The 27,904-nt window shown below is 50.8% G+C and overlaps 1 protein-coding gene across 1 annotated transcript in view; it reads right to left on the reverse strand.

Moving 5' to 3' along the window:
- Nucleotides 1–27,904, reverse strand: part of PLXNC1 (plexin C1) — a 203,715-nt gene that overhangs the window by 18,790 nt on the left and 157,021 nt on the right. The window contains exons 22-23 of the mRNA XM_075551175.1: nucleotides 10,145–10,322; nucleotides 7,554–7,657 (exon numbers count right to left, since the gene is read on the reverse strand). Of these exons, the coding sequence (XP_075407290.1) occupies nucleotides 7,554–7,657; nucleotides 10,145–10,322 (282 nt within the window). The remainder of the gene's footprint in view (nucleotides 1–7,553; nucleotides 7,658–10,144; nucleotides 10,323–27,904) is intronic.

Consider the following 27,904-nt stretch of genomic DNA (forward strand, 5'->3'; position numbering starts at 1 on the left):
GTCCAACATCAGAATGAGCAGTTGGGGCCATCCGGGGAGAAACAGGCCAAACATCAATAAGGCAAAGCCATTCTTGAAATAAACAGGAACCCTGGTAGAGCAAGTGGCTCTGCGTTGGGCTGTGAACCAAAAGGTCAGTGGTTTGAAACCACCAGTACCCCCGAGGGAGTCAGTTGAGGGCTTCTACTCCCGTAAAGAGATAGAGTCCCAGAAATCCACAGGGGCACTTCTACCCTGTTCGACAGGGCAGCTATAGGAGTCGGCATCGACTCGATGATAGGGAGCTTGGTTTTGAGTTTGGACACACTCTGCACAAGGTGTCCTGGCGGCACTGTGGAGCAGGGCTGCTAACTGCAGTTCAGAGGTTCAAACCCACCAGCCACTCCACAGGAGAGAGATGAGGCTGGTTGCTCCTGTCGAGCGTTAGCATCTCCAAACCGGGGGGAGGTAGCTGTACGCGTCTGTGGCTGTGGTCTCGGGTTTCCATCAGTCTCCACCGGATGCGTCAGTCTGGTCTTCATTACGGTTCTGACTTCCTAATGGGGTCCTGATCCGAGCAACTGGTAGTGGAAGCCAGGTACCACCTCGAGTTGCTGTTGGCTAGCTAGTGGAGCTATGGTTCATGGGCTTCATTCTCCGTTCCGGACTGTTTCCTTACGTCTTTCATTTTCTCCACCATCCTTTGCTCCAGCCTCTCCTGGGGAGAAAGACTGGGGGTGGGCTTTCTACTGCCGTGAAGGGTTACAGTCTCGGAAACCCGCACGGGCAGCTCTCCGCTGTCCTGAAGGGTCACTAGGTGTCGGGATGGGCTTGAGGGCAGGAGACGAGTGAGGTCTTTTGCTCTGGACCTAGCTGCTTTAGAACTTGGCAGACGCATCACTACTCACCCACGCAGGCTGTCGGACATGGTGTTTCTGGGCGATGCTATGCTAATTGGCCTCGCTGTCCCCGAGATTTCTATATAGTAAAATGCTACCTTTATGACACAGATGGGAGATAATCCCATAAAAATAATCGTCTGAAATAGAAGATGAAACCATATCAAACTGCCATTTTGAGTAGGTGAGAAAAAAACGGGTTAAGTATTGGCTCAATTTAAGAGAAAAACTGGAGTGTGAATCTAAGAATTTTCTGGAATGTACAAGTGTGCTTAATACAATTGAGTGATGGATTGTCATAAGCTTGGTAAGAGCCCCCCAATAAAATGATTAGTTAAAAAAAAGAATTTTATGGAAAATTATCCTGCCTGAATCATGGTGATACTTTTTTCTTATCAAAACCAAACAAACAAAATGTAGCTACCACCAGAAAGCACAATAATCAATACAAATCACCACCACTCTTCCCCGCCCCACACACACACACTTGAACTGGTATCCCATGCCTGACACCTGCCTTCCTGTTTCATGTGGAAACAGAATTCTCGTTAACTTACCATCACCCCAGCAGCCACCAATCACCATTGCTCCTCTCACCACAGCACCCCCGGGACACACACACACACACACACACACACACACACACACACACACACACACACACAGAGAGATGCTCCAGGGCTGGAAGCAGATGAAAACAGAATCTTTTTCTCAGGGCCAGAGGCATGACCTTACTCCATCCTTCGGTGCAGGAGGCTCAGGCGCAGCCAAGTGTCTGATGGGCCTGATAGAACATTCCCAACAAACTCGTCAAAGCAGGCACTTGTGATCCCAGACACTCCCGACTCTGCTCTAAAACCAAACTGGCAGACTCAGAGGGACCCTCAGGACTGGGAAGACCCGCCCCTGTGGGTTTTTGACACTGTAATTCTTTATAGCAGTAGGGAGTCTCCTCTTTCTCTGAGCAGAGGCCAGTGGTTTTGAATGGCTGGCCTGAGGGCTCCCTTGGCTCTAAGCTCTAAAGGACTCCTGAAACCAGAGACATGCTCCCACGGCTCCAGTGTCCCTCCTGTTTGGTTGGAAGTTAGCCCCACTCTCACCCCCAACCCCCACCCCAGGGGACAACTAGGGGTAGTGCCGAGAGCGCTCTAGGGCAGGGGTTCTCCACCTGCCTAATGCCGCAACCCTCTAATGCAGTTCCTCGTGTTGTGGTGACTCCCCAACTATAAAATTATTTTCGTTGCTATTTCATAATTATCATTTTTGCTACTCTTATGAATTGGGCAACTCCTGTGAAAGGGTTGTTCGACCCCCCAAAGGGGTCGAGACCCACAGGTTGAGAACCACTGCTCTAGGATCTCCTAGACGCACAGTGGTCTAAGGGCCACAGCTGGTGTTCTACCATCTCTAACAGATCAGTAAGTCTGGTCTTGGCGAAGGTTTTGAATCTTGTTCTACATCTTCCTCCCACGCTGTCTAGGACTTTCTATTTCGAAACTGTCATGTGATTCTTTTTTCATCGGAGCACTGGGGAGAAGAGCTGTGTGACCTTGGACAAGTCCTGTAACCTCTCCAGGAATAATCACAGTGCCCAGCTCATCGGGCTGTTCAGAGGACTAAACTTAGCTGCCATTGAGTTGCTTCTGACTCATGGCAGCGCCATGTGCTTCAGAGTGGAGTGGGCTTTTCAGTAGCTGGTTTGTTGGGCGTAGATCGCCAGGTGTTTCTTTGGAGGCACCTCTGGGTAGATTTGAACCTCCTAAAGTGAGTACTCAGGCAGCTGGTGCCACTCAGATGCTCTGAGAAGGGAGCACCCTTAGAAGTCACACTGCAGGTGTTGGTTAAGTAAACGGGCATTGGAAGCCATTGGAGAACTTGGTGGGGAGAGCCCGCTCCCTTTGCCTTACTCTCAGCCAACACAGCCAACAGGAAGGCCTACCAGCCTTGCCTAACAGACCCTTTGGGACATCGCCTTGAGCTTTTCATGCCATTTGAATGACAAATTTGGCATCAGCCGTGACTACTTCTGCATTCGCGCACACCTGTTCCCAGGGCACTCTCCAACAGCAGGGTGGTTCAATGCCTCTCCAAGCTCAGCACTGGAGGGGACATCTGGAGAGAGAGAGAATCCCCAGCCTGACAAATCACACACACACCCCCTGCGCCTGACCCCCACCCCACCCCCCCAGGATGCCACACCACAGCAAACTATGTGTGATAGCACCTCCTGTAAAGGTGACAAGGGAGGGCAGCTGAGGGTGGGGAAGTCCAGGCCTCAGAGAAGCCACCAGCAGGGCCACACTGGAGGGGACACACACACACACACACACACACACACACACACACACACACACCCCCAAACTGGCACCTCCAGCTCCAGAACACAAGGGCAGTCCCTTCCTAGGAAGCTGAGCAGCAGGCGGTTAGGATGCACTTGGAGAGGATTTAATTATAGGGGAGAGAGCTGCCTCTGGCTTAATGTGTTGGTAAAGACAGTGGCATGCTTAACCCCTTGTCTGCCCAGGACAGGAGGAGACGCTTCTAAGGGAAGCAGGGCTCCTGGAAGCCCCAGCCTCTTGGGGCAGTGGTGGACATTCAGTTTGTGGCTGTGTGGGAACCGGGCCTGGAGATCTTGTCAGCAGCACACCAAGCCAAGCTGCTGCCACCCGATGCCCCGGGTTTGGCTGCGGGGGTGGGGGGTGGGGGTAGGTGGGGAGGGCGGAGCACCGCCGGCAATTTGAGGCCCAGGGGCTGCCTCTGGCCTCTTCCAGGTTCTTCTGATGCACGGAGATCGATCGGCTGGTTCTGGGGAGACCAGCTACATGATGTTTCCCCCACGGCCAGAACAAGGCGAGATGAAGCAGGCTCCCACTCCAGCAGCCGGGACTTTGTTTAGACAGGAGGAGGGACTGGCCGCCACTAAAGATTAACGTTCAGACCTAACTAATTTGGACTAATTGGAGGGAGGTGAGTCTGAATCACTGAAAACTCTGAATTAGACCCTATTTTTAAATGAAATATAGTTTTTGCTTTCAAGCCCCATAGAGTGACTCAAACGAGGGTGCCTTCGTAGAGTGAATAAGAGTGATAATTAGCATCTTGTCTCTTTGGAGGGAAATGCAAGTGCTGGAGGAGAAAAAATTTTTTTTTCTCCCACAAGCAAACCTGTGGGATGCCTGCACACTCCTGCATCTGCCAGGACCGGGCTCCCTCAAGAACGGGGTTGGGTGCCTGAGGGAGGTGCTGGGTCTTTATCTCGGTGCTTCAAAAGGGTATCGGAGTTGGTCTGAACCCCGAGAGTGCCGGCCAGTGACCTCCCCGCTTTCCTTCAAGCCCCCTGCGTTTATTTGCCTTACCGCTCAGCATTTTAAACCGAAGGAAGGAGAATCCTCTAAGCCCTCCTGTCCTGTCTTGTCATTTATTACTACCATGCGGCACGGCTGAGGTATGAGGCCAATAAATCATTTGGACGGGAAGTGGCTACAGGCTGGATTAATTTCATTATCATCCTTAAGCAGATAGGTGTCTAGCACGGCCCCGCCCGTGTCTCTAGTGAAGACTGATGCTCGGCCCTCCGACAGGCCTCCCCTTGCCTGCAGGCAGCTGGGGTGGTTCTGGGTTTTCCCTGCCTTGGGGCCCTGTTTCCTTTTCCCCTGCCGGGACCCACCCATGCCAGATTTGCTACTGAGAAGTCAAACTAGCTGGGCTCTGCCAGGGATTGGCTTGTACTGTACCGCCCCTAGCCTCAGTTGATCCACTTACTCATAGTGGGTAAATACTACATTAGAGCACTACCTTGCAGAGAGCCCTGATGGCATAGTGGTTACATGTTAGGCTGTGGTCTGCAAGGTCAGCAGTTCAAAACCACCAGCCTTTCCTTGGGAGAAAGAAAGGGCTTACCACTCCCATTCACAGCCTTGGAACCACTCAGGGGGAGTTCTACTCTGTCCCATGGGACTAAGGTGAGTTGGGATGCAGTGATTTTTGTTTTTGTTTGTTTTAATTCCGTTGCAGAAAGAAAGGCGTGGTCGTCTGTTCCCATAAAGATTTCACAGGCTTGGACACCCTCCCGGGTTCTGCTCTGTCCTACGGCGTTGCTGTGAGTGGGACGGGCACAGTTTTACTTCATAGGCCTGCAAGAGGGTGGAGCGGGCTGGAGTCGAAGGGGCGGGCTGAGGATGGCACCTGGCGCAAGGCCAGAGCACCACCTGTAGCACACCAGTTGCCATCCAGTCGCGAGACTCCTGGCGGCCTCATGCGTCCAGAGCAGACCGTGCTTGCTCCATGGGGTTTCAATGGCTGCTTTCGTGGTAGTAGACTGCCGGGCCTTTCTGTCAAAGTGCTTCGGGGTAGATTTGAACAGCCAACCTTTCAGTTACCCGCAGAGCATGTTACCTGCCTGCACCACCCACAGGTTCCTAAAACCCACTGCCGTCAAGCATCCTCCAAGGCACATGGATTTTCAGACCCCGCCAACCTTGCTGGAAGCCCAGTCTCATCTCCCGCGGGGGCTGGTGGGTTTGATTGCCAGCCTTGCTGTAGTAGCCCGGTGCCTAGCCCACGGCCATCTGGGCTGCAGACTCCTATCAGAAGCCAAACCGTGGGAAACAAGGATTTCTGCCCCCAATAGGACACTGCTTGCCGCTAATGGTAAATAATTGTCAAGTTCCTTCTCTGAAGGCAGTCAGCTGGCAGACTACTGTCTAGTCCCACCACAGGTAAGCCTGCTCCCTGATGCTAAGGACAACGGGCTACTTCTCTCTAAAGGTTTGCAGTCATCGATTTAGTTCCTGCAGGTAGAGTTCATAGCCAACTGATAATGGTTGAGTCAGGGAACAGGTCAAACCGGCTCAGTGACATGCAAAGTTAGGCTGCCATCCTGAATCTAGGATCCGCTCAACTTGTCACATGTATACCGCCAATCCCTTCTCTTCCTATTGCGTGTATATCCCTAGATTGTCCCTTCTCATTACTGTATAACTATAGTCAACCCCTTCCTGTGATGTATGTCTTTACCTGTAATTAGTGGGCTTGCATGCCCCCCCCCAAAGGTATATAGACCTGCGTTAGCAATAAAGAGCTCTCTCTCCAGCTCCTCCCTTGGCCTCTCTTTGGTTCCCCCTCACCTCTCCCCTGTCCTCGCTCCCCTGTCCTCCTTCCCTTCCCCCTCCCTCCACGTGGACCACCAAGTGGGGCTGAGGTGAGCATGCTACTATGAAATGTGTCTGACTCCATTATTCCAATCTCTCCTCTAGCTCTCATGCGCTCTGTGACTTTATTATGATATTTATATATATTAACCATTCAACTGTGCCTATCGAACCCATGATTAGTGGTGGGGGGCTGGCCCTTTCCCCAACACCAAACTTACTCAAACCAAATACTCAAACTCACTGCCATTGAGTTGATTTCAACTCATAGTGACCCTAGCGGACAGGTGAGAACGGCCCTTGTTGAGTTTCTGGGACTGTAACTCTTTACGGGAATAGAAAATCTAACCTTTCCCCTTCTGATCAGAGGGTGGTCTTGAACTGCTGATGTTGAGGTTAGCAGTCCAATGCATAATTCACTGTACCACCAGGGCACCTCCAGGGATTCCTAAGTGCTCCACACATGTTCGCTATTATTGACTCTCACCACTACCATGACCCTCAAGTTTCAGCCAGTGTAAAGTCTATCTGCTCTCTATGAACACGTGTTTCCCACATCCTGGCAGACGCCCCACAACTGACACCCTAGCCAGATGTGGGCTCCCCAGACAGATACTCCAAAGCACAGCACTCAGAATACCACGAAGTACTGCTTTCTGACTGGTCTCTGCCTTCCTGCCCACCAGGGCTGCCACCTGGTCTTTGCCACACTCCCAGCTCTTAGCACAAACTGAATCTCAACCAACGTTTGGATCGTGCTGCTGACTGGGCCCCAGCATTCAGTGCGACTCAAGGTCTTCCTGCTTCCTCTCTCCTGCTCTGCAAACGTCTCTGGCCCTCAGATGGCCTCTGAGAAGTCCCATGTGCCCTCAGCAGCCTCACCTCCACCCAGGATGGGGTCAAGGGGCCAACAGAGGTACTGCTGAGCCTCTTCAAAGACTTGCCCTGCACAAAAGGTGGCAGAGACAGATGCTGGGCCACCGGCATGCAGAGGTTGAGGCTTTCACCAAAGCCTCACACGTGGTGTCCAGCAGGCCAGCTGCATAATGACGTTGCTGAGGACATATCCCAGATGCCCAGAAGAGCGCATGAAAAACACACTGCTGGACTACGCTGAGGATGGAGAGCAATGGGGGATGACCAAAGCTTTCCAAGAATGGGGCCACCAAGGGCACTGTGTCTAAGGAAACCTGCTACTCCCAGTGGACCCAGAAATGGGTACTGACCATAACCATTAGTCTCTTTCTTTCAAAACAAACAGCATTGACATCGGTGGGGAGTAGAAATCGCTAAGGGTGGGCCAGTTTGGGTCCATGGGAGTCATCTACAGCTGAGAAGTCAGCCTGTGAGATCCCTGTGGAACGCACTTCCTCTTGGACACACACGGGCTTGCCCGGAGTTGGAATTGTCTAGCTCGCAAGTGGTTTGGTTTGCCTGAGTGTCATTCTCCAATCCAGTTAGGACTGGGGTCAGGGGGTGCGGGGTGGGATAAGGACCAAGGCTTGGGGGCGCATCTTGGTCTTACCTCATAATGGCCGATGGTATTCAGCTTGGTTATTCCATCTTCGAGAATCACGGAGGAGCTGTCAATATCCAAAAGTTCTTTCTGCCGCGTGCCCACCTGAAGCTCTGAAAGACCAAAAGACATTTGGTCCCGGTGAAAATTGCCCTGTCACGTTGCACCAACATTGTTTATGAGGAAATCAGACCGAGAAGGAAAGCGGTCACTATTTTGTTTGAAAGCTGCGGCTCCAGCAGCCAGGCCCGCAGCTCCAGTTCTGCTATGTTGGGTGCTTAGGGGTCTTAGCTTGTAAGACCACTGGCCCCTGCAGCTTTTGCTCCGAGGCCAAGGCCGAATGACAAAATACTGCGTCACACGGGACTGAACCCTCCTGGAAACACCAAAGCAAGCACGCACACTTCTCTCACACACACACATCACACACCGAGGCACAGTATCCGACGGTCTCCTTTGGGCTCGGGGGGCGGGCCACGTAGCCCAATACCTCACGGGTCACCTCCTGGCCCAACGGCCCCATGTGGCCTTCAGATGTTTGTTCTCTATTTCTCTCCTCCCCATGCCCTTCCTCCCCGCACTGTGTTTTCACTTATAATTCTAGTGCCACTTCAGTGGAAACATTGAAAGACTGGGAGATTAAAAAAAAAAGCCTTCTGATTGCTCTTTCAAAAAGAAAACTCTGAAAGGTGAACAGGTGGACCGCGGGGCCTTTTCAGGGCAGGGAACCCCTCCTACAGGACACTGCAAGGGAAACCCAGGACACGATGCACTTGCCGGGACCCCGGAGGCCGAGAGCGCTGCGTGGACCCTGCTGCAAGCCGAGGAGGATCTTGGGCTCCCAGCGTGTGTCACTAATGGGCTCAGCAGCTGTGACAGCCACAGGCATCACAAGAGAACTCACAGCCAGCGCGGCAGTGCTGACTCCTGGTGCCCCTGTCGCACAGGGGAGCCCTCGTGCTCTTTATGGGAGTGGGAGACCTCATCTTTTTGCCGTCGAGCAGTTAGTGGGTTTGACCTTGCGTTTAGTAGCTCAGTGTGGGACCGCTGCACCACCAGGTTTCCATACAGGGACGATACCAGGGAGGGGCGATGAGAATGGCGGGGGAAGCAGTGTGTGTGTAGCGGGGCAGGAGAGGAAAGAGGCCCGTGGGAACTCACTGGGTTTTCGATACCATTTTTCTTTAAACCTGATACCGCTCTACAAAATAAAGTCTATCTAAAAAAAAAGTCCATTTTTAAAAAGTTACCCTTCTCCACATAAAAGAAAGCCTGGGGAGACTGCTACCCCCGGGGCTGTGGTCCTGCAGAGGGCTGAAGGGCCGCTGGTGGCTGAGCTGGTCTGTCCTTCCCCTTTCAAGTCAGACCTGTGACCGCAGGCCTCTGCTGCGGGAGGCGTGCACACAGCTGCTCCTAGTGTGGGGTGGACTGTAGTTTGTGGCTGGTTGTGGAAGCTCTGCCTTGATGTTTCTCACATCAGCCTTGAAGGTGTGGCTGGTAGGCTGCCATGCTCTGTCCCCATGTACCCTCAGGCCGTCACTAGATGCCACCGCTGCCTGCTGCACCTCCGTCTTCCTAGCTGAGAGGGTGGGGCGCTCTGTTGGGTACAAACACGGAGATGGCGGGGAGGGGCTCCGGCCAACTTGTCCCTTGTGGTCATCCTGCTGGGCATGTTTCCGCCCTTTGCAATCACAGCCACACATCTCTAAGGCGTACGGTTCACTGCAGGGCCAGGAAGTGGCCGGTCTGAGGCCAGGGACTGCCCCTGTGAACCTGGACCCTAAGTTTTCGTTGAGCTAAAACGGCCTTCAAGCTGCTGCAGCCGCCCGACTTCCTCTGAAGTCAGGCCCAGGTGAGAACCTCCTCCTAGCCGCACTTTCTCACACTCCCCAGACCCTGTCCCAGGCATGCTTCTCCCGTGGTCCTGCATTGGAGCTTTGACTTTGGCAGGCGTTTAACGGTCTCCCTTAGTCCAGGCCTTCGGTGAAGGGGAGATGAACCTTGTTAGGCTGTTGGTGACTGCCACCTTTCTGCTCTGCTTCCCTGCCCCAGGGTTTGCCGTAAAGCCCCACGGCAGCCTCTGTGAGGAGCCTGCCTTCAAGATGTACATGAACATTGGAGTGAAGTCAGCCTGGCCTGTTTGCTTGCTCACACCTGTGCTGGGCTTTGCAGTCTACTAGGATCGCCCGAAAAGGCGCGCCCAGCAGCTGCTGCTGCTCCATGTGGAGGGAGACTGCAGAAGACACTTAATGCAGACAGGAAGATGCCCTTTCCAGAATGCTGGAGCTAACACCCACGACACCCTCCATACCACAACAAACAAATCACATGCCAGTGGGAAGCGCAGCACACACAGAGGGCACTGGGCTTACACCTTTCTGTGCTGCTCCATGAAAGGGGGGCCCACCAGGCCTCAGGCTCAGCCTTGGCATGCATCTATCTTTCAATGGCATTGCCAAGTCTTGCGCTTCCTGGGAGGAGCCCAGTGGAGATGCTCTTTGGGGAGTGCCATTGCCTCTCTGCGCCCCTGAGCAGGCCTCCACCTGGGTTAGGGCACAAGGGGCAGCGAGAGGAGCTACAGAGCCCCGGCACCGCCTTACCGAGTCCGATTTCGTTGAGCTGAAGCCCATAAGGAGAGCCGTTTTTGCTTAAGAACGCCTGGAAAATCTTCTCTTTGGCTTGGCCTACGGTGTCACAGTCAAGCACATTGACCGAGATATTCCGACAGACGTCTGCACTCTCGTTTTCGGGGATTTTCTCAAAGACGATGTTTAATGCCTGCAAGGACACAAACAGGTTTCCCAGTGGATTAGAAAAAGCATTCCTAAAAGACACAGCCCTTAGTGATGCTAGTAGCTCTGAGCAACATCAAACCTGCTGGCATCCGGTGCGTTCTAACTCACAGTGCCCCTCCCTGACAGAGTGAAGTGCTCCCAAGGGCTTCCCTGGGGGCTCTCAATCTTTCTGAGAGCAGACAGCTCCATCTTTCTTCCTAGGAGGGTTGGTGGGTTTGAACTGCTGACCTTTCGATTAGCAACCCAACCCAACTCACTCACTCACTCCCCTTGAGTGGATTCCGATTCATAGTCTCGTTTTTTTCCCTCAGACTGGCTGTTGGATTTGAACCACCAACTTGAAAGCAACAAGCAATCCAGCACATAACCCACTACACCACCAGGGTTCCTTTGAAAGCGCATCAGCACACACCCTCTTGCACTGTATGACTGTCACTTTTTTAAAAAATTACAAAACAAAAAACTTCCTTCCGTCATCCATTCTTTTCAGAGCGAATGGAAAGGAAAACAGAACATTCAAATTCTCATTACAGAAAAAACACTGAGTAAATATATCTGGGAATAAAAATGGATTTATATATAAATATTCCCAAAGTGATGATTTCTAATTTCATTCTTTAAAAAAAAATCCCAAAAACGAACACTAGCGAAGGCTCCCCAGTAAGTGAGGGCAGACTGGTGATGATTTTCTTTATTAATAGGACCACAGAGTCCCAGAAGTGAAGTTCCAGGCGACAGGAGAGGTTGAGGGCCACGTCTGATCCTGCCTAAGAGGTCACTTCTTCCCAGGCCGCATTAATTACAGGAACATTCGTCGTTCCTGCCTCATCCAGCGTCATTGTGACGCAGACCACTTCCCGAGGCCTCCTTAAAACGCTGAGCTCTCCATCCCCGACTGTTATTCCTGCATTATTACGTTGCATTTCTGTGCCATCACCTAACGTTTTGTCAGCTAACATTCACCCAGTGCAACAAAACCTCTGAAGAGTGCGGGGAGCAAGGCCTTTGTGGAGGTATGTAAAAACACAGGGCATTTCAAAGCGAATTTAAAAGAACCTACAGAGTGACTGTACAACAAGGACAGACAAACAGGTCTAAACCCACAAAGGGGAACCCATTTGGTGCACAGCATTGAGGAATATTTTGCAATTAGCCTAACACACAGTTGTAGATTCTAAAGCACCTTGGTAATCTTTTAAAAAATATTTATTTGTTTAAAAAATCATTTTATTGGGGGCTCATACAATTCATACATCTATCCATTGTATCAAGCACATTTGTACATTTGTTGCCATCATCATTCTCAAAACATTTTCTTTCTACTCAGCCCTTGATATCACCTCATTTCTCCTTCTCACTCCCACACGCCCTCCCACAAACCCTTGATAATTTATAAACTATTGTTATTTTGTCATATCTTATATTGTTCGAAGTCTCCCTTCACCCACTTTTCTGTTGTCCGTTCCCCAAAGAGGAGGTTAAATGTAGATCCTTGTAATCAGGTTCTCCCTTTCTACCCCATCTTTCCTCTACCCTCCTGGTATCGCCACTCTCACCACTGGTCCAGAGAGTTTCATCTGTCCTGGATTCCCTGTGTTTCCAGTTCTTGTCTGTACCAGTGTACATCCTCTGGTCTAACCAGATTTGTAAGGTAGAATTGGGATCATGATAGTGGGGGGAGGAAGCACTTAAGAACTAGAGGAAAGTTGTATTTTTCATCAGTGCTAGACTGCACCCTGACTGGCTCATCTCCTCCCTGCGACCCTTCTGTAAACGATGTCTAGTTGCCTACAGATGGGCTTTGGGTCCCCATTCCATACTCCCCCTCATTCACAATGATATGATTTTTTTGTTCTTTGATGCCTGATACCTCATCCCACAGGTCATAGGGACTCCGACAAGGAGTGAAATGCACTGATACTTGCTGATTTTGAGATGGCTCATTAAGGGGGGGATATACAGGGGAAAAAGCCCAACAAAACTAGACTCATTTGCCATCAAGTCAATTCTGACTGATAGTGACCCTATAAGACAGGGTGGAAATGCCTATGAGTTTCCAAAACAGTTAACTGTTTACCAGGAGTGGAAAGCCCCGCCTTTCTCCCTTGGAGCAGGCTGGTGGTTTTGAACTGCTGCTCTGTGGTTAGCAGCCTAACGCTTAACCATGATGCCACCAAGGATCCTGGGAAAATGGTCAGCAAATGGGAAATGTGTGAAAATGCAAATGATGGGGGTTGGGTGGGGCTGTGGCTATAGGGTGGCTTTGAGTCCGAATTTACTCAATGGCTGTGAGTTTGCACTTCTTGGTTTGGTGGGAATAATCCACACGATAACAGAACAGTGGCCCGTGCCTCATGGCAACCCCGTGTGTGTTAGGGCAGAGCTGGGCTCCCCAGGGTTTCAATCAGGTTAGGCTAATGTGGGCAAAGTATATTGCCAGGCCTTTCTTCCCAAGTACTCAGGTTGCCAGGGTGGACTCTGATTGCCAGACTTTTGGTAAGGAAACTGAAGCACAGTGGGCCAAGTAACTTGCCCAAAGGCCATGGCTAGAAAATGGCAGAGCCAGGATTTGAAGGCCTATTTGCCGAACTGCAGAGCTGATGGGAGTCCATCCTGTTAGGGCCTCCTTCCTGGCTCTCGAAGCTTACTGACCAGCCCCGGGTCCTGCCTACAGCCTAAGAACCCACCTGCTACCTCGACCCCAGGTCTAGGGCCAGGCTAGTTTAGCTGCAGAGGGAGTCTTCGTCAGCAGTGGCTTGCAGCCCACCACTCTCCCGCAGAGGTGGGCAAGCTATTTCGCAGGGTCCTCAAAGATACAGATGAATGGAAAGCACCTTTCATCACAGCCCCAGGGAACCCAGCTTGTGGAATCGGTTTCTAAGTGTTGGTGAAACAGTGGTTCTGATAGTGCCCGAAGGGCACGATTGTCTTTAACAAAAACACCCTTTTGTAGGCAGTAAACAATCTTAAAAACAGAATGCAGGGGAAAAGCATAGCGCACGTGCGTGCACACACACACACACACATTCTTAAGTGGATGTAAAATAATGTAAATCAGCGGCTGCCTACACAGCTACATAGGTGGGAAACAGGTAAAATGGCATTTGATAGAGTCCATGGGGAATTCTCGGAGTAAATTCAGACACAAATTGATTTGTGTGTATATTTTATGCTGCAAATGCTTAGTGCCCACACTGCAGCTTTCTGGAGTGTGGTGTAGACGCCGAGGCTCAGTGTTGGCTCTGGTCCCTTCCTGGGCCACCGGTCCCGTGGAGGAACATCCTCCAGTGGACACACCATCTCTCCAGCTGCCACCAGAGCCCACTGAAGCCGAGTTTCATCTGTGCTCTGCAGGCAGCTAGGGCCCAGGATGGGGGAGGCCATTGAGATGTCCTCGGAGAAGTCACAATAAATACACCTGGGGACAAGAGCGTCGGCATGGCCAGGAGCAGCTGCTCTCCTCAGGAAGTGTGCATAGGGATTGCTGAATAGAGCCGACTGGGGGACCGAGAAGCCCAAGCACCAGGTGACATCAGACAGCTCACATCACTGCCGCCCAGCCCTACCTTTGAGCATGGGCAAGTCATTTAACCTCAGGATCGAAGCCTCCCCTCTCCAAGGGTGGGGACAAGATGGCTAAGCAATGCAATGGAATCACGGCATGTTAAGGAGCAGTGCGTAGGAGCCTGGGGGTGCCATGGGTTATGCACTGAGCTGATAACTGCAAGATAGTGGTTCAAACCCTCTAGCCACTGCTCCTGAGAGCAAGCTCAGTCTGTCTGCTCCTGCGAAGACTCATAGTTTCAGAAACTACACTGTCCTGCAGGCTCACTAGGAGCTGGAAAAGACTTGATGGCAGGGAGTTTGGTGAGTTGTACCTGTGTAGGGACCGTTCTACTAAATGTGTCTGTCTGTCTGTCTGTGTATTACCAGTTGCCATCAAGTTAACGTCAATTCATGAAGACCTCGTGCAGGTCAAAGGTCTGTGCTCTGTTGGGTTTTTAAGGGCTGTTTTTTGTGGAGTAGATTGCCAGGCCTTTCTTCTGAGGTGCCTCGGGATGGACTTGAACCTCCAAACTTTGGGTCAGCAGCCAAGTGCAAGAACCATTTGCCCCACTCAGGGACTTTGTGTGTGCATTAGCACATATTAAATTGTCTCAGCAAGAGCCCTAGAAAGTAGACTCTGTTATTAGTCCCATTTTCCAGAAGGGGGAAAAATTAGGGAAATGAATTACACAAGTGGCTGGAAGATTTTTTCCGCACTGGAAAAATTCTTTCACAATATCAAAACAAGGTTTCATAACTAAATGCAGTCCAATCTTGCGGGAAACAGAAAGATTTCTCCCAAGTTATCTCCCCAAAATGCATGCCAAACTTAGCTGCTTGCTACATGAGGCGAATGACTACACACTTGGAGTTCAACAGAAGTAGGTCAGGGGTTATTTTCCCTAAGGGTTATCAGCCATCCAGGGCAAGCAGTCACCATTGTTTATCCCACAACAAGTAGGACTCACTCCCTTATGATAAGGATAGATTGTTTCCCTTAAGGAGAGCCCAGGGAAGTCAAGCCCATTCAAGGGTGACCAAGGTTAGATGGCCATCATGAATCTAGGGTCCGCCCTTGTCAAATGTGTACCCCTAGTCTCTCCCCTTCCTATCATGTGTACACCCCCAGCTCAGCCCCTTCCTGTTATACTTATGCTCATTGTATATCCCCCACTATTGCTGTATTGTCTATTGCATAGCCCCTTCCTGTGCCATGTGTGGTTACCTGTAATCACGGCCCCTAAAACGATAGATAAGCCTTGGTTAGCAATAAACGTCCCTCTCGGCCACCGGTGATGGGTGCGGACCTGGCTGTTGAGATCATGGCTGTCCAGGAGGTGAGCATGCTACCATGAAATGTATCTGATTACATTATTTCAATCTCTCATGCTATGACTTTATTATAATCTATCTCTATATATTATAACCATACAATTGTGCCTATTGAACCTGTAATTAATTGTGGGGGCTGGTCTTTCCCCCACACAATCTATGGCACGGAGATGAATTTTCAGTCACCACAAAAGGGCAGAAACCCAAACCCACAGTCAACCAAGTCAATTCCAACTAGCATCTGTTCGGGCCGGGGTCCGAACTGTTCAGCCCTGTTTGGACTAAGCTGAAGCAGGTCAGGGCCCTGCACATGCTTTCCTGGGGATCCATCCCAAAGGTCAGCAGCAGAAGGCACCAGATAAGATAACCACCAGATCAGATAACCAGATGTTCCGGGTTTGAAGAAAGCCGTAAGGAGTCCACAAGCAATTCTCCCAGTTTCCAGACCCCATTCCTCAGGACCCCTTTACAAACCCTGCCCCCAGCTGCTGAGCGAGACTTCCCTGACTTATTGGCCTAGGTCACGGAACCTCGTCAGCAGCTTCCCCCCTAATAAAGTTACATCTGTTTCTGTTCTCCCTTGTCCTGTCAGTTATGGCTGTCTGTCTCCCTGTACCTCAGTTTCACCTTTACATTTGGTGCCTGAAGCCCGGGAGAGGTAGGGACACGGGCGCTGTGCCGTCCCGGTCCTGCTTCGGCTGGGGCACAGCCCACCTCCTCTCTTCTGGGACCTCTGGAGCCTGTCCGAACAAGCGACTTCTGGTCAGTATCTCTCTGTGTATGTTTGTTCTGTTTCATTTGTCGCTCTGGACACCGAAGACGAGCAAGCTCATGCGGGAACACAGGGTCCGCAGGAGGCTAACTAGCTGAAAGCCCAGAAAAGCAAGTGCACTAGGAAGCTGAACGTGATGCCGCTGCAGGGGTTTATTCTGCAGCCCTGGTACCAAGAGGAGCTGGAATAACTGCCTTTCCCCGAAAGGGGTGTGCCGATAAGGCCAGTTTCTCGTGTCCATCTTTTCTCTGCGACTGTCTTCTCTCATGTGGCCTCCAGCCTTTTTCTCTGTGCTGACCTCCTGGGACTCCTGCTGATCACAGGACTCCCGAGCCCTAGGCCGCCCACTCACTGAACCTTCTGCCTGAACTGGAAGCAGAGGGTATGTCTGAGCCTTTTCTGCCTGTTTGTGTGTTTTGTGTTTGTGCCCTGCAGTGCTTTCTCTAAAATGTTATCCTTCCCCTAAACAAAGGCCTGACCAACCTCCAGTTTTACTGGCCATCAAGCCAGGCCCCCCTCCCCATCCTCGGCTTCCATTGTCTCTCTCTGATCTGAGGTCCCTGTCTGCAGGTTAAAGCTGCAGGCCTGCGCCAGGGAACCTTCCAGTTCCGGAGAGTCCGGGACTCGCCCAGTGGGCCCCTAGCTCTGACTGAGGCACTGTGCCTCCAACACCCCTCAGGCTCACTGGAATCTCTCTCTCTGTCTCTCCTCTTCCCGGCTCCCTCCCTGTTCAGCCTCCTTTGAGGCAATATCACCTCCCTCCCTGCAGCCTCTAACAGACCTCTCCCATAAAATCCACAGTCAGCCACCCTGAGACCGGCAGGAGGGAGAGGTGAGAAAGCTACCTCTGAGAAGTAACAACTTTAATTGCCTGCTGCACTTCTGATTTCAATATCCTCAGAAATCTCCATAATTCCTGCCAGTAAACTCACAAATCCTCTGAGATTCTGTACGTCCAGGCTGCTGCCCATCCCTGTCTCTGTATTTCCTGCTCCCCTTCCCAAGTGCTCTTGACTAAAGAAAATTCCTCCTCTCCTCCTGCTTCTGGATTCCCCTCTGGTGTCTGCCTTTTCAGACCTGCCTGGACACCTTCTCTCCCCTCCTACTCACCCTTCTTCCTATTCTGGCCACCCGGAGCCCCTCCCCCTCCTCTTCTGATCTACCCCCCCCACCCCACACACACTCTTCTGATCTCCCCCAGTCTGCACTCCTTTCCCCAGTTAGTAAGTGGGGGAACTGAGAGAGTGGTCTGGTTCATGTTCCCTTCTCTCTCAGTGATTAATATCAGATTGAAAAGTGTTTAGGCTCCTTTCAATGATCCCACCACCTGTATTAAAGAGTCTGATATTTAACTCAGGCTTGGGATTTGTCTTGGCATGATATTTTTATCATCCTTCCCTCTACCCTGACCACAGATAACATTATCCTCACTGGTCAGCAGCACTCCGACCAGGTTCACTTGACCGACCCTGACCTAGGCGGTTCTCAGACAAAAACCTGGTTAGAGTTATCAAATGGACAATCAAGCAGGTAGGGACAGACGTGCCCACCGTAATACAATGCTTCAGTGTGTCCTGGCTTGGCTTCAGGCCATTTCCCATAGAGAGGTCAATTTTAATAAACTTAAGATCACGCAAAAGCCTGACAAAAGTCCAACCACCTTTTTAAGCCACTTAACTAAGGTTTTAACTCGAAAGGACTTCAAACCCCAGTCCGAGATTTAGGGAATATGGCATTTAAGGCTTTTAACAGGTGTGAGGAGCAGGCAGTCAGCCTGTGAAGCCTCGCTCTGGCAGAATGTAAATTTTCTAACCCCAGCCTTAGTAGCAGCCCTGCGGCAGAAGGGCAGAGTGGGGCAAGGGTGTATGGGAACAGTGACTGCCACCTGGTGCCTGGCTCAAGTGCGGAGAAGGGCACTGGTCACAGATGTGCCTAGGCCGAAAGCTCCAGTGCTGTCGAAGTGGACACTGGAAGTCCGCCTGTCCTTGGAAAAGTGACAGGCCCTTTGTGTCTCCGCACCAGGGGACTGCCCTTCCAATTCCTGACTGGCCGTTGACCCTGCTGGGATTGGCCGAGGTCTGAGGAAACCCTAACTGGACCCCCATCACCCTCACCAAGCCTGGGGTATTGTTCAAGGTATTGGGCGAGTAAATGTCCTTCTTACACAGAAGCTATCTTTTCTGGCCTGCCCTCACTTTCAGGGCGAGGCAGTCCTTCCTCAATCTTGGTCATGGATATTGATGGCAAGCCTACCTGCCCCAGGTGTACTAGCCCTTTACTCATTCCTCCTTACAATCCCATCGTGCCTGGTCCATCGGTTGGGAAGAGATATTTTAAATTAGTTAGGAACCTCCTTACACCATACTTTTGGTCTCACAACACCTCTATTCCTTCCCCGTCTTTCACCCGACCTGGAAGAACCAGCCCTACAGACCTGTTGCTTCCCGATGTTAACCCATCATAGAACGCCTCCTTTCTGACAAACTCACTACTCCTTCCCACTCTCTCTGAAACACGCCAATCTTACCAGGAAGAAACCAAATGGTACTTAAAGCTTGGTCCAGGACTTGCGTTTCCTTAACGAAGCTGTTTCCCCATACACCCGGTAGCTCCCAACTCCTATACTCCCTTGTCCCACATTCCCCCTCCACTACACCTTTCCACCATCCCCCTTGACCCAGCTTGTCAGCATGCGTTTGCCTTCACCTGCAGCCCCTTCTAAAACAGTTCTAAAGCAGACACAGCCCAAATCCCTTAACTTCTCTCTCTCTCCAAGACACACTTACCTCGTTCAGCTGCTGTCTGTTTAAGCCTGTGCCCCACCCCCACCACTCAGAGTTTAACCCTAAATAAACACTAAGTCATAAAGGACCTCCAACCACCAACTTAGTGTGTAAATTTTTCCACAGCAGGACCTTGTTTTCCAGGTACTGCCTGTAGTTCCTCAGCTCATCCTTTAGGGTCCTTATGAATCAGCATCGTTACTCCCACCCAAAGGTCAGAGAAGAGCAGCATTCCCCCATCCAGTCTCTCTAGCTTCCCTGAAGGGACATGCTCAATAATGCGGTATCATGATTATAAATCAGGGACAGTGAGGCAAAGCGTAGCTGTTCCCCACTGTCCTAGTAAACCTTAGTTGTTTTTTTTTGTTGTTATTGTTGACTGATTTTTTTTAAATCAGTCATTAGGTGCTCAGGCAACTCGTATCACAATCCATACATACATAAATTGTGTCAGCCACATTTGTACATTCATTGCCCTCATCATTCTCAAAACATCCACGCTCCACCCAAGCCCCTGGTATCAGCTCATTTTCCCCCTCCCATCCTGATCCCCCCTCCCTCAGGAACCCTTGATAATTTATAAATTATTATTTTGTCATATCTTGCACTGTCCAATGTATCCCCTCACCCACTCTTCTGTTGTCTGCCCCCCAGGGAGGCAGTCACATGTAGATCCTTGTAACCCCTTTCCAACCCACCTTCCCTCCACCCTCCCAGTATCGCTACTCATACCACTGGTCCTGAAGGAATCATCTGCCCTGGACTCCCTGTGTTTCCAGTCCTAGTAAACCTTAGTTTTGCCTCTTCCCTGGCAGTGGCAGAGATTTCTAGTAGAGCCTCAGACCACAGCATGCTCCAAACAGAAATTTAACAGACAACTCCGGCTGGTCATGGACTCCACCTCGGAGTCTCTCACTTTACAGCGACAGCTTACGTCCCTGGCACAGAGAACCCTTCAGAACCGTTGTGCATTAAATCTGTTAACAGCTAACAAAAAGGGCCATACACTTTATCAACAAGTCAAAAGTAGTTAAATAAAATGTTAAAGCACTCCGCAACATGGCCAAAAAAAATAAAAAACCGTCAGTGGCACCAGCAGCCCTTCCTTGTGGTTTCAAAGTCCTGGCATGACCTGGATCATGTGCCTCATAAAACCTCTGATGATAATCTGTGTACTGTTACTTTTAGCTCCATGTGTTTAAATTTGTGCAGGAACGAATGAAAAATACCTCCAACCTGACCTTCAATCAGCTTCTTCTCCACTCTTAAAGTCCGCTGCCGACAGACCTGGGCTTGAACCTTCCAACTCTTAATCACCCCCTTCTTCGCCCCATCTCATCAGGAAGTAGTTAAGACAGAACCATCGTCCATTACCACTATTAAGAAGTTTGGAATGTTTGGGCTGGGTCCGAACTAGGCAGCCCTGTTTGGACTAAGCTGAAGCAGATCAGGGCCCTGCTTCTCTGCACATCCCAAAGGTCAGCAGCAGAAGGCGCTATATAAGGTAACCAGAGAAACCAGATGTTCCAGGTTTGAAGAAAGCCACAAGGAGTCGGTAAGCAATTCTCCCAGTTTCCAGACCCCACATGCTAATTGCCATAATTGCCATCCATTCCTACCACCCTTTACAAACCCTGCCCCAGCTGCTAAGCGGGACTTCCCTGACTTGTTGGCCTAGGTCATGGAAACTCCTCAGGGAGCTTCCCCCTGATAAAGCTATTTCTGTTTCTGCTCTCCCTGGTCCTGTCAGTTATGGCTGTTTGTCTCCCTGTACCTCAGTTTCATCTTTACAGCATCGACCCTGGAAGCCACGGCAGAGCCGCGTGGAAGCAGACAGACTGATCCTGCTTTTCTTGTACAGTGATGGGGAGGTTTGAGACTTTCAACTAGCAGTCAAGCGCTTTAATCACGGTACAACCAGGGTTTCTCACAGAGGGGCGGGTTCTCTCAGAGCACCCCAGCCTCTTCCCCAGAAAGCCGCCCCTCGGGGCTTTATTTCCGCAGCATGAAAGGCTGAGCAAGATTGGGTGTGAAGGGTCAGCAAGGTGGAGGCGACAGATGGGTAGCTAGGTTGTCTCCCATCTTTTGGGCCAACAGAAGCCAGAGATTGATGGACAGCAGTGGGCTCAGCCCCGGGGAGGAAGCAAGACCTGTGGCAATACCTTTTCCTGTTCAGGGACTGGCTACCTTCACCGAAGGGAGAGTCCCGCAGACCACGGTGGCAGTCATTCTGTGACGTGGAGGGCAGGTCCAGGAGCTGCGGAGGGGTTGCCCAAGCAGGAGCCCGCTGGGCAGATGGGCCGGCCTTGGGGCTGCTTACCTCCAGAACGACTGTGCCTGCTCTGAGAGGCAACTCAGTGCTCTTACAATTTCAGACGCCATTAGTCAGACCTTCTCTTGCCTATTGTCGCTGGATGCGCCCAAAGCGGCTTCGTGGATGCTCAAGTCGATGAATCCACGCACTGTCACCCATTTATGTAGCGCTTTATGTGTGCCCGGCATGGCAGGTAGCCCTGCCTGGGAGGAATTTGCAGTCTACAAGAGAAACTGGGGGACATGCACAATGGATTCTAATGGCGGGGCCAGAAGGAGTGCTTTGGTGGCCCAGCAGAGCGATCTGATCTCTTCTAGCTTAGAGGGGGGCTTTGATGGGGGAGGAAGCAGGGTGGGCTGGATGAGGAGCATGGAGACGTTCTGTAGGGCAGCAGCACCATGGGGATTCTCGGTACCTTTGGGGACACTTTGCTTCTGGTCTTTAACGCTGCCGTTGGTGAAAGCAAAGCGTCCATCTTTTACCGAGGTCAGGACATCTAGCTAGAGAATCACACTTTCTTTGGGTAGAAGGTAGGTGCAGAGCATGACGAAACATGCTTGCCTTCCTAAAACCCCTGCCTGCCCTCTGGGAGAGAGCCTGCTCCTATTTCCAGTGGGGGAAGGGTGCAGAAGAGAGGGCCATTGGAGGTCTCTGATGAGTGCGTTCCTAATGCAGCACAGTTGGCTCCCATGGGGATTACCTAGTGGGGTTTCCTACTCTTTTAATCCTAATGATGGGGTAGTAGGAAGTGGGTGTTAGTGTCAGCCCCTTTTAGCAGGTGGAGAAACTGAGGCACAGACACAGAACCCGAGACTCAGAAACAGCTCCAAGAGCTCCAAGTCCCCAGGGGCCTAACGGTGGCATAACTCGGCCAGAGGCAGTCCCAGCCGGCCTGAGGTTCTCGGTAAGTGCTCTCTGAGAGGCAGGCAGCCTGTGGGGAGAGGCTCAAGCTCCATACCTGGGCTTCCCATCAGGTCCCACCCACAGACCAAACTCACAGGCATCAAGTCGATTCCGTGTCATCGGGGCCTCAGACACAGGTTAGAACTGCCTCCAGGTTTCTGAGACTGACTCTTTCATAGAGGAGACATACTCGTCTTTCTCCTTTGCCACGGCTGATGGTTTCCACATGCTCGTCTTTTTGTCGGAAGCCCTACGAGTCAACACCACACCCTCACCGTCCCCCCAAATCTGGAGACCCCTACAGCTCAGGTACCACCGCAAATCACATTTCCCGGCTCTGCTGCTGTTGGGAATGGCCAAGCGACCAAATTCTGACCCCTGGATCGAAGCAGCTGTGGTAAGTGGCAAGAGGTCCCTACTTGGCACAAATGGTTTGCCCTAGGCAATGGACTAAAGGTTGGCGGCTCACGCCCACCCAGCAGTAGTTTGGAAGAAAGGCAGGGAGCTCTGCTTCCAGGAAGCGCAGAGCCAGGGGAGCTCTGGGGGACACAGTCCTACTCTGTGAACTTCGTGGGTGGGGAATGGGGAGGCATGACTGGATCAGAGCAATTGTAAGGGGCTTTTGTGGTACTGACTTGTTTGGGTTAAATGGCCACCTCCATGAAACTGCCTAAAATGACCACGCCTCTTCCCTTGTCATGAGCCCTGCTCATTTCCTGCTGGCTGAGACATGGAAGTGGGATAGAGGGGAGCAGACAACGTAAGCCATAAAGTGACCTGAGGAGACCTCAGGGAAGGAGCCTGGGTCCCCTGCCGGGGCACTTCTGAGGTCGGGGCTGGCCATCCCGGAGCTGCTGCGTGTGGAAGAGCAAGAAACTTCTCTCCTGCTTCAACCACAGTGACTTTGTGTCTGTTTCTTGGTGCTGAGCTGTGCCTGCTTTGGAAAAGATGAGTCCAGGATGCAGAGAGAGAACGCTTTGGAATGGCTCATCCTTTCGTAGCATATCATCAAGCAGACTCTTTCAGGCATTTCAGGTTGACAATCAAGTGGGATGTCATCCGGCAGTGGTTGTAAACTCCCAGGCACATGCACAATTCAAGGAGCGCGTCACCTATCCGCCAGTTTGTTGTACTGTGCTGGCTGGCATGTGTCAGGGATACCTGAAGTCATTTCATCAGTATCCCAAACACCAGCAAGGTCTCCCATGATGGACAGGTTTCAGTGGTGCTTCTGGACTAAGATAGCCTAAGAAGAAAGGCCTGGCAATCTACTTCTGAAAACCAGCCCATGAAAACCTGACAGATCAGAGCAGAACACTGACAGTTATTCCGGAAGAGCCCTCCAGGTTGAAAGCCACTGGGAATCCTCACTGGCCACCACAATGAACTCCAGCCGACCAATGGCCATGAAGATGGTGCACGGGGGGAATGCTTTGTCCTGTGGAACGTGCATTTGCCACAAGTTGCAGCCAGCCTGATGGTAACTGGTGGTGATGTTTCAGGAATGCTTTTGGCACAGTGGTTTCATGTTGGGCGGCCACTACCTGCAAGTTCAGCAGTTTGAAACCACCAGGTACTCCACCTGAGAAAGAAAGATGGGATTTTCTACTCACAGATAGCGTGCTAGTCTTGGAAACTCATGGGGGCAATTCTACTCTGTCCTACAGGGCTGCTAGGAGCCAGAATCAACTAGAAGGCAGTAAGTTTTTGAGTTCAAAGATGAGGGAATCGGCTAATAGACTTTCACTCAGCACCCATCAGCAATGAATAACCAACCTAGAAAATGATAGGGAGGGAATGCTTTCTACTTCGTGGATCATTTAGAGCAGATGAGGGGAAGCCATCACAGGCAAGAAATGCTATTATAAATGAGGCCCCAATCTGCGCCGGGCATGATGGGTAGATGACTCATGGGCAGTGTTGTACCTTTTTATAACCCAGGAAACTGTGGTTGAGAGAGGGAGAGTGACTTATTCAAGGCCACCTAGCTACTTGGCGAAATAGCTGTACCCAGACTCAAACTCCAGACAGGCTCCAAAGTCCATCGCCTTGTCCCTCAGTGACACAGTACATGGACTTAAAGCCAAGCGCCTCTTCCACTCCGTTCAGTTTTGCCCGTGTCCCTCACACGGGAAGGCAGTTTCAGATGTTGAGGGGACAGTGGGTAAAAAATAAAGCTGGGAGGATGAACCCAAGGGCAGAGAAGGGGCACCCCACCCTGTGGGAGAATGATCCAGGACCTCATGAGCGTCCCAGTGACATTCCTGGCTAACCAGAGCATGGAAAGCTGTGTCCTTCCTGCGATTCCTTTTGTTGGCTCAGAAAGCCACTGTAGAAGACAGCATGTACTACATAGCAGAGACTGTAGCATAAAAGATCTTAGACCAATGTGTGCTCATGAAATAAAGCCCGTAGAACACATTTCTAATTTCAAGCCAGAGACAAATGAAGGTCAAGAGGAAAATCTGGTTTACACTGCAAACAGCTAAACGGAAAAGAGAGGGAAGAAGAAAGACAAGAGAGGCCCTTCTGGATGTTGGGCAGATGCCGTGTGAGGGCAGTTTGGAGAGAAGGCCTTAGGAAGCTGCTCTGCGAGGTTGGGAGAGAAAGGGCCCCAATCAGGAGGCCCCTTTCAGGCCAACAGACCTCCTCTTTATCCTCCTTGTCCTTGTCCCCCCAAGACAGACAGGGCCAAGACCCTCTGCTCCCCAGAACCCTATGCCGGGCTGGGCATGGGGAAGCAAAGAGGGCAGGAGTAAGTTTTCCTATTTTGGAAAAAGACAAATTAAGTCAATGTATGTTCCTCACATGCTTTCCTCTGCTTCATCACATTTGCTACCATTTGTCTGCCTGAGACAACCTTGGTGACGTAGTGGGTTGTGAGGTGGGCTCTTAACAGCAGGTCCAGCAGTTCAAAAGCACCAACCTTTCCACAGGAGAACGACGAGGCTGGCTACTCCCTTAAAGAGTGACCATCTCAGAAACTCACAGGGGCAGCTCTACTCTGTCCTGTAGGGTTGCTATGAGTTAGAAATAACAATGGCAGTGAGGTTCTGAAAATTAAGTAGGAGGGGCTGTCTGACTTAATGCATAATGTTTGCTTTCCAATTTTTAGGTTTAATATGAGCTCATCACTGCTTGTGTGTGTGTGTGTGTGCACAAAAAGCCTTCAAGTTTCAGATTTGCGAATAGCAACAAGGTTTCCATTGCCATGAAGGGACGGAACAAGCCAAGGCTGTAGGAGTGTTGGGGAGGAGGAGTCCAGCTCCATATAAACATATATATATAAACATATATATATATATAGTATTCCGTTCAGCTCTAATTAAGAGTGAGCAGTGTTAAGTACTTTGCTGCTAACTCAGAGGTCAGGAGTTTGAGTCCACCTGTTGGTCCGTAGGAGTAAAATGGAAAGACTTACAGGCGTGGAAACCCTTTGGAGCAGTGCTAGTTTGTCCTTTGGGGTCACTATGATATGGAACAGACTTACTGGCAACAGGTTCAGTCACAAGGAGCCCTGGTTGCGCAGCGGTTAAACATTCTGCTGTCTGCTTCTGTAACGAGTGTAGCTGTGGAACCCTAGGGAGCAGGTCTACGGGACCTTATTGTGGGGCTATGAGTCAGAACCGACTCCCAGGCACTGGGTTCGCTGGGGAACGTTCTTTGAGAAGGACTCACTCAACTCATTGCCATTGAGTGGATGCCAACTCATCGTGTGACCCTGTAGAATAGGGTGGAACTGCCTCTGTGGGTTTCCAAGACTGTGACTTTTACAGGGGATGAGAGCCTCATCTCTCCCCTGAGGAGCCACTGGTAGTTTTGAACTGCTGATCTCGTGGTTAAGGGCCCGATGCAGAACGACTATGCCACCAGGGATCCATTAAAGGGACAGAGAGTAAATATTCAGGCTTTGCCGCCCAAACGTCCCGAGAGTTAGTGGTTTTCACCGCCCCTTGCAGCAGGCAAGCAGCTACAGAGAGTGTGTAAACGACAAGCCTCACTGTGCCCCAACAAAGCTCTCTTCATAAAGAAATAGGTAGGAGACCCCACAGGCCATTGGTTACTCACCCTTGCGCTAGAGAACCGTAATTCCAAAGGCATGCTCGTGTGAACAATGCCATGAAAGAACAATCTAGAAAACCCTCTAGCATCATCATAACTTTCTCTAAAAATTGCCAGTCTCTGAGCAGACCCGAGGACCCTGAATAATGAAAGCTCAGAGTCACCGTGGAGCCATAAAGGAGAAAACGAAACACTTCTTTTTTTTGGTATTTAGGAAACAAAATTTTCTAATTCCAAGCAAGTTTGTGGGCACAAGAAGAAAGGGTCTGAAGAAAGAAGTCATTTGAAGCATCCATGCGGAGTTAATTTTTCATTTTCCACTCTGCCGTCAACGAAGGAATATGCCTTCCCTAACTCAATTAGAGAGCCTGCTTTCAGTGCTGTGATCGGGATGCTCAGAACAGTAACTATGAAGTTGGTAAGGGTTTCAGTAGGGTTGTGAGTCATAATGGAAACGATTTGCACTAGGGTCTGGAGAAAGAGGCAAAAAAACCCAAACAAAACCAAACTCAAGGATTGTTAATTAACTCCACAAATGCTAGGATATTAAAAAACAAGATTGCCGAAGTACAAACATCAGGATTTAATGAACAATGGGATGTAATTGGAACAACAGAGAATGACTTAATTGGGACAGTGTATTGTTTAATCACAGGGATAATGGGTCTCAGGAAGGGACAAACTGAACGGACCAGGAGGAGCTGGGAGCGGCGAGACCATGCTGAAGGAAGCACAAGGACCAGAAACGCCTCCTAGAGGTAGCCTGGGCTCCTTAGATCTGCACGATTGTGCTGGACACGATTGCCCCAATGGTAACTGCAGCGGGAAAGAGACAGGCCACTGTGTGTTAATAGAGACCTTTACTCAGGTGGAACAGAGGCACGAAGGCTCCCGCACGTGTGTGTTGTGCGCGCCCAAGGGTCCTCATAACCTGAGGAATAATAATCTCCCTGCTTCTAGAAAATGAGAATGAGGGCAATAATATGTTTGCCGGGACCCAGTTTCCCAGGCTGCCAAGATGCTATCACCCTGCTGCATCAGATTGGCAGGCTCATTTCCTGGGTTTAAGAGTTCAAAACACCATTTCCCGCTTCGCTTTGATTACAAGTCAGACGTCTCTTGCTCATTCAGCACGCTGGCTACGAGTTATTGGGTTTTCTCATCTCCTGAAAGTGAAGCAAATGTCCTAGCTCCCACTGGTACACTTTCCCCGGCACTGAACAGCACCCCTCCACCCCACCCTACCCTCGCCTCCAAGGGCTCTTCACCAGTGCACAGGCAATCTGTTCTGAAACCGTTCTTTGGACCCAGCGCAAGCCCGTTTTCCAGTTCAGCAAGGGAGGGGAATCCGCGGCACAAATGTGTGTGTTGTGCACCTCTCTTGTACCTGTCAAGCCGAGATTCATGGAATACTGGGAGACGGCTAGGGCTCCTTGCCTGTGTGCCTGCAAACCCTCCACTGATGCGAGAGCCAGGAAGGATTTCTGAGGGGAGGGTGTTTGGGCTTGGGCGTTGCCTCACTGAACACCCATCTGGCCGCCTTGATGCAGAAGGATGCTTCCTGACCACCCGAGGGAGAGTGCGGCTTGATGGGGCTGGGCCGAAACTTCAGGAAAGATGCAGAGTGAAGGAAGACTTTTCAGGGCCCATTTGTTAGTCTAATGGCTTCATGTATAAGACATTGGCATGAGCATGACAGTGGGACAAGAGGGCAGTAAAAGGAAACAGAGGAAAGAACTAGGAGGCAAAGGGCTTTTATAGACGTCTAAATACAGGCATGTACATATGTAAATATATTTATATATGATGATGGGGAAACAGATCTATGTGCATATATTTATAGGTTTAGTAGT

The sequence above is a fragment of the Tenrec ecaudatus genome, chromosome 6 (assembly GCF_050624435.1).
Source record: "Tenrec ecaudatus isolate mTenEca1 chromosome 6, mTenEca1.hap1, whole genome shotgun sequence".
Classification (NCBI taxonomy): domain Eukaryota; kingdom Metazoa; phylum Chordata; class Mammalia; order Afrosoricida; family Tenrecidae; genus Tenrec; species Tenrec ecaudatus.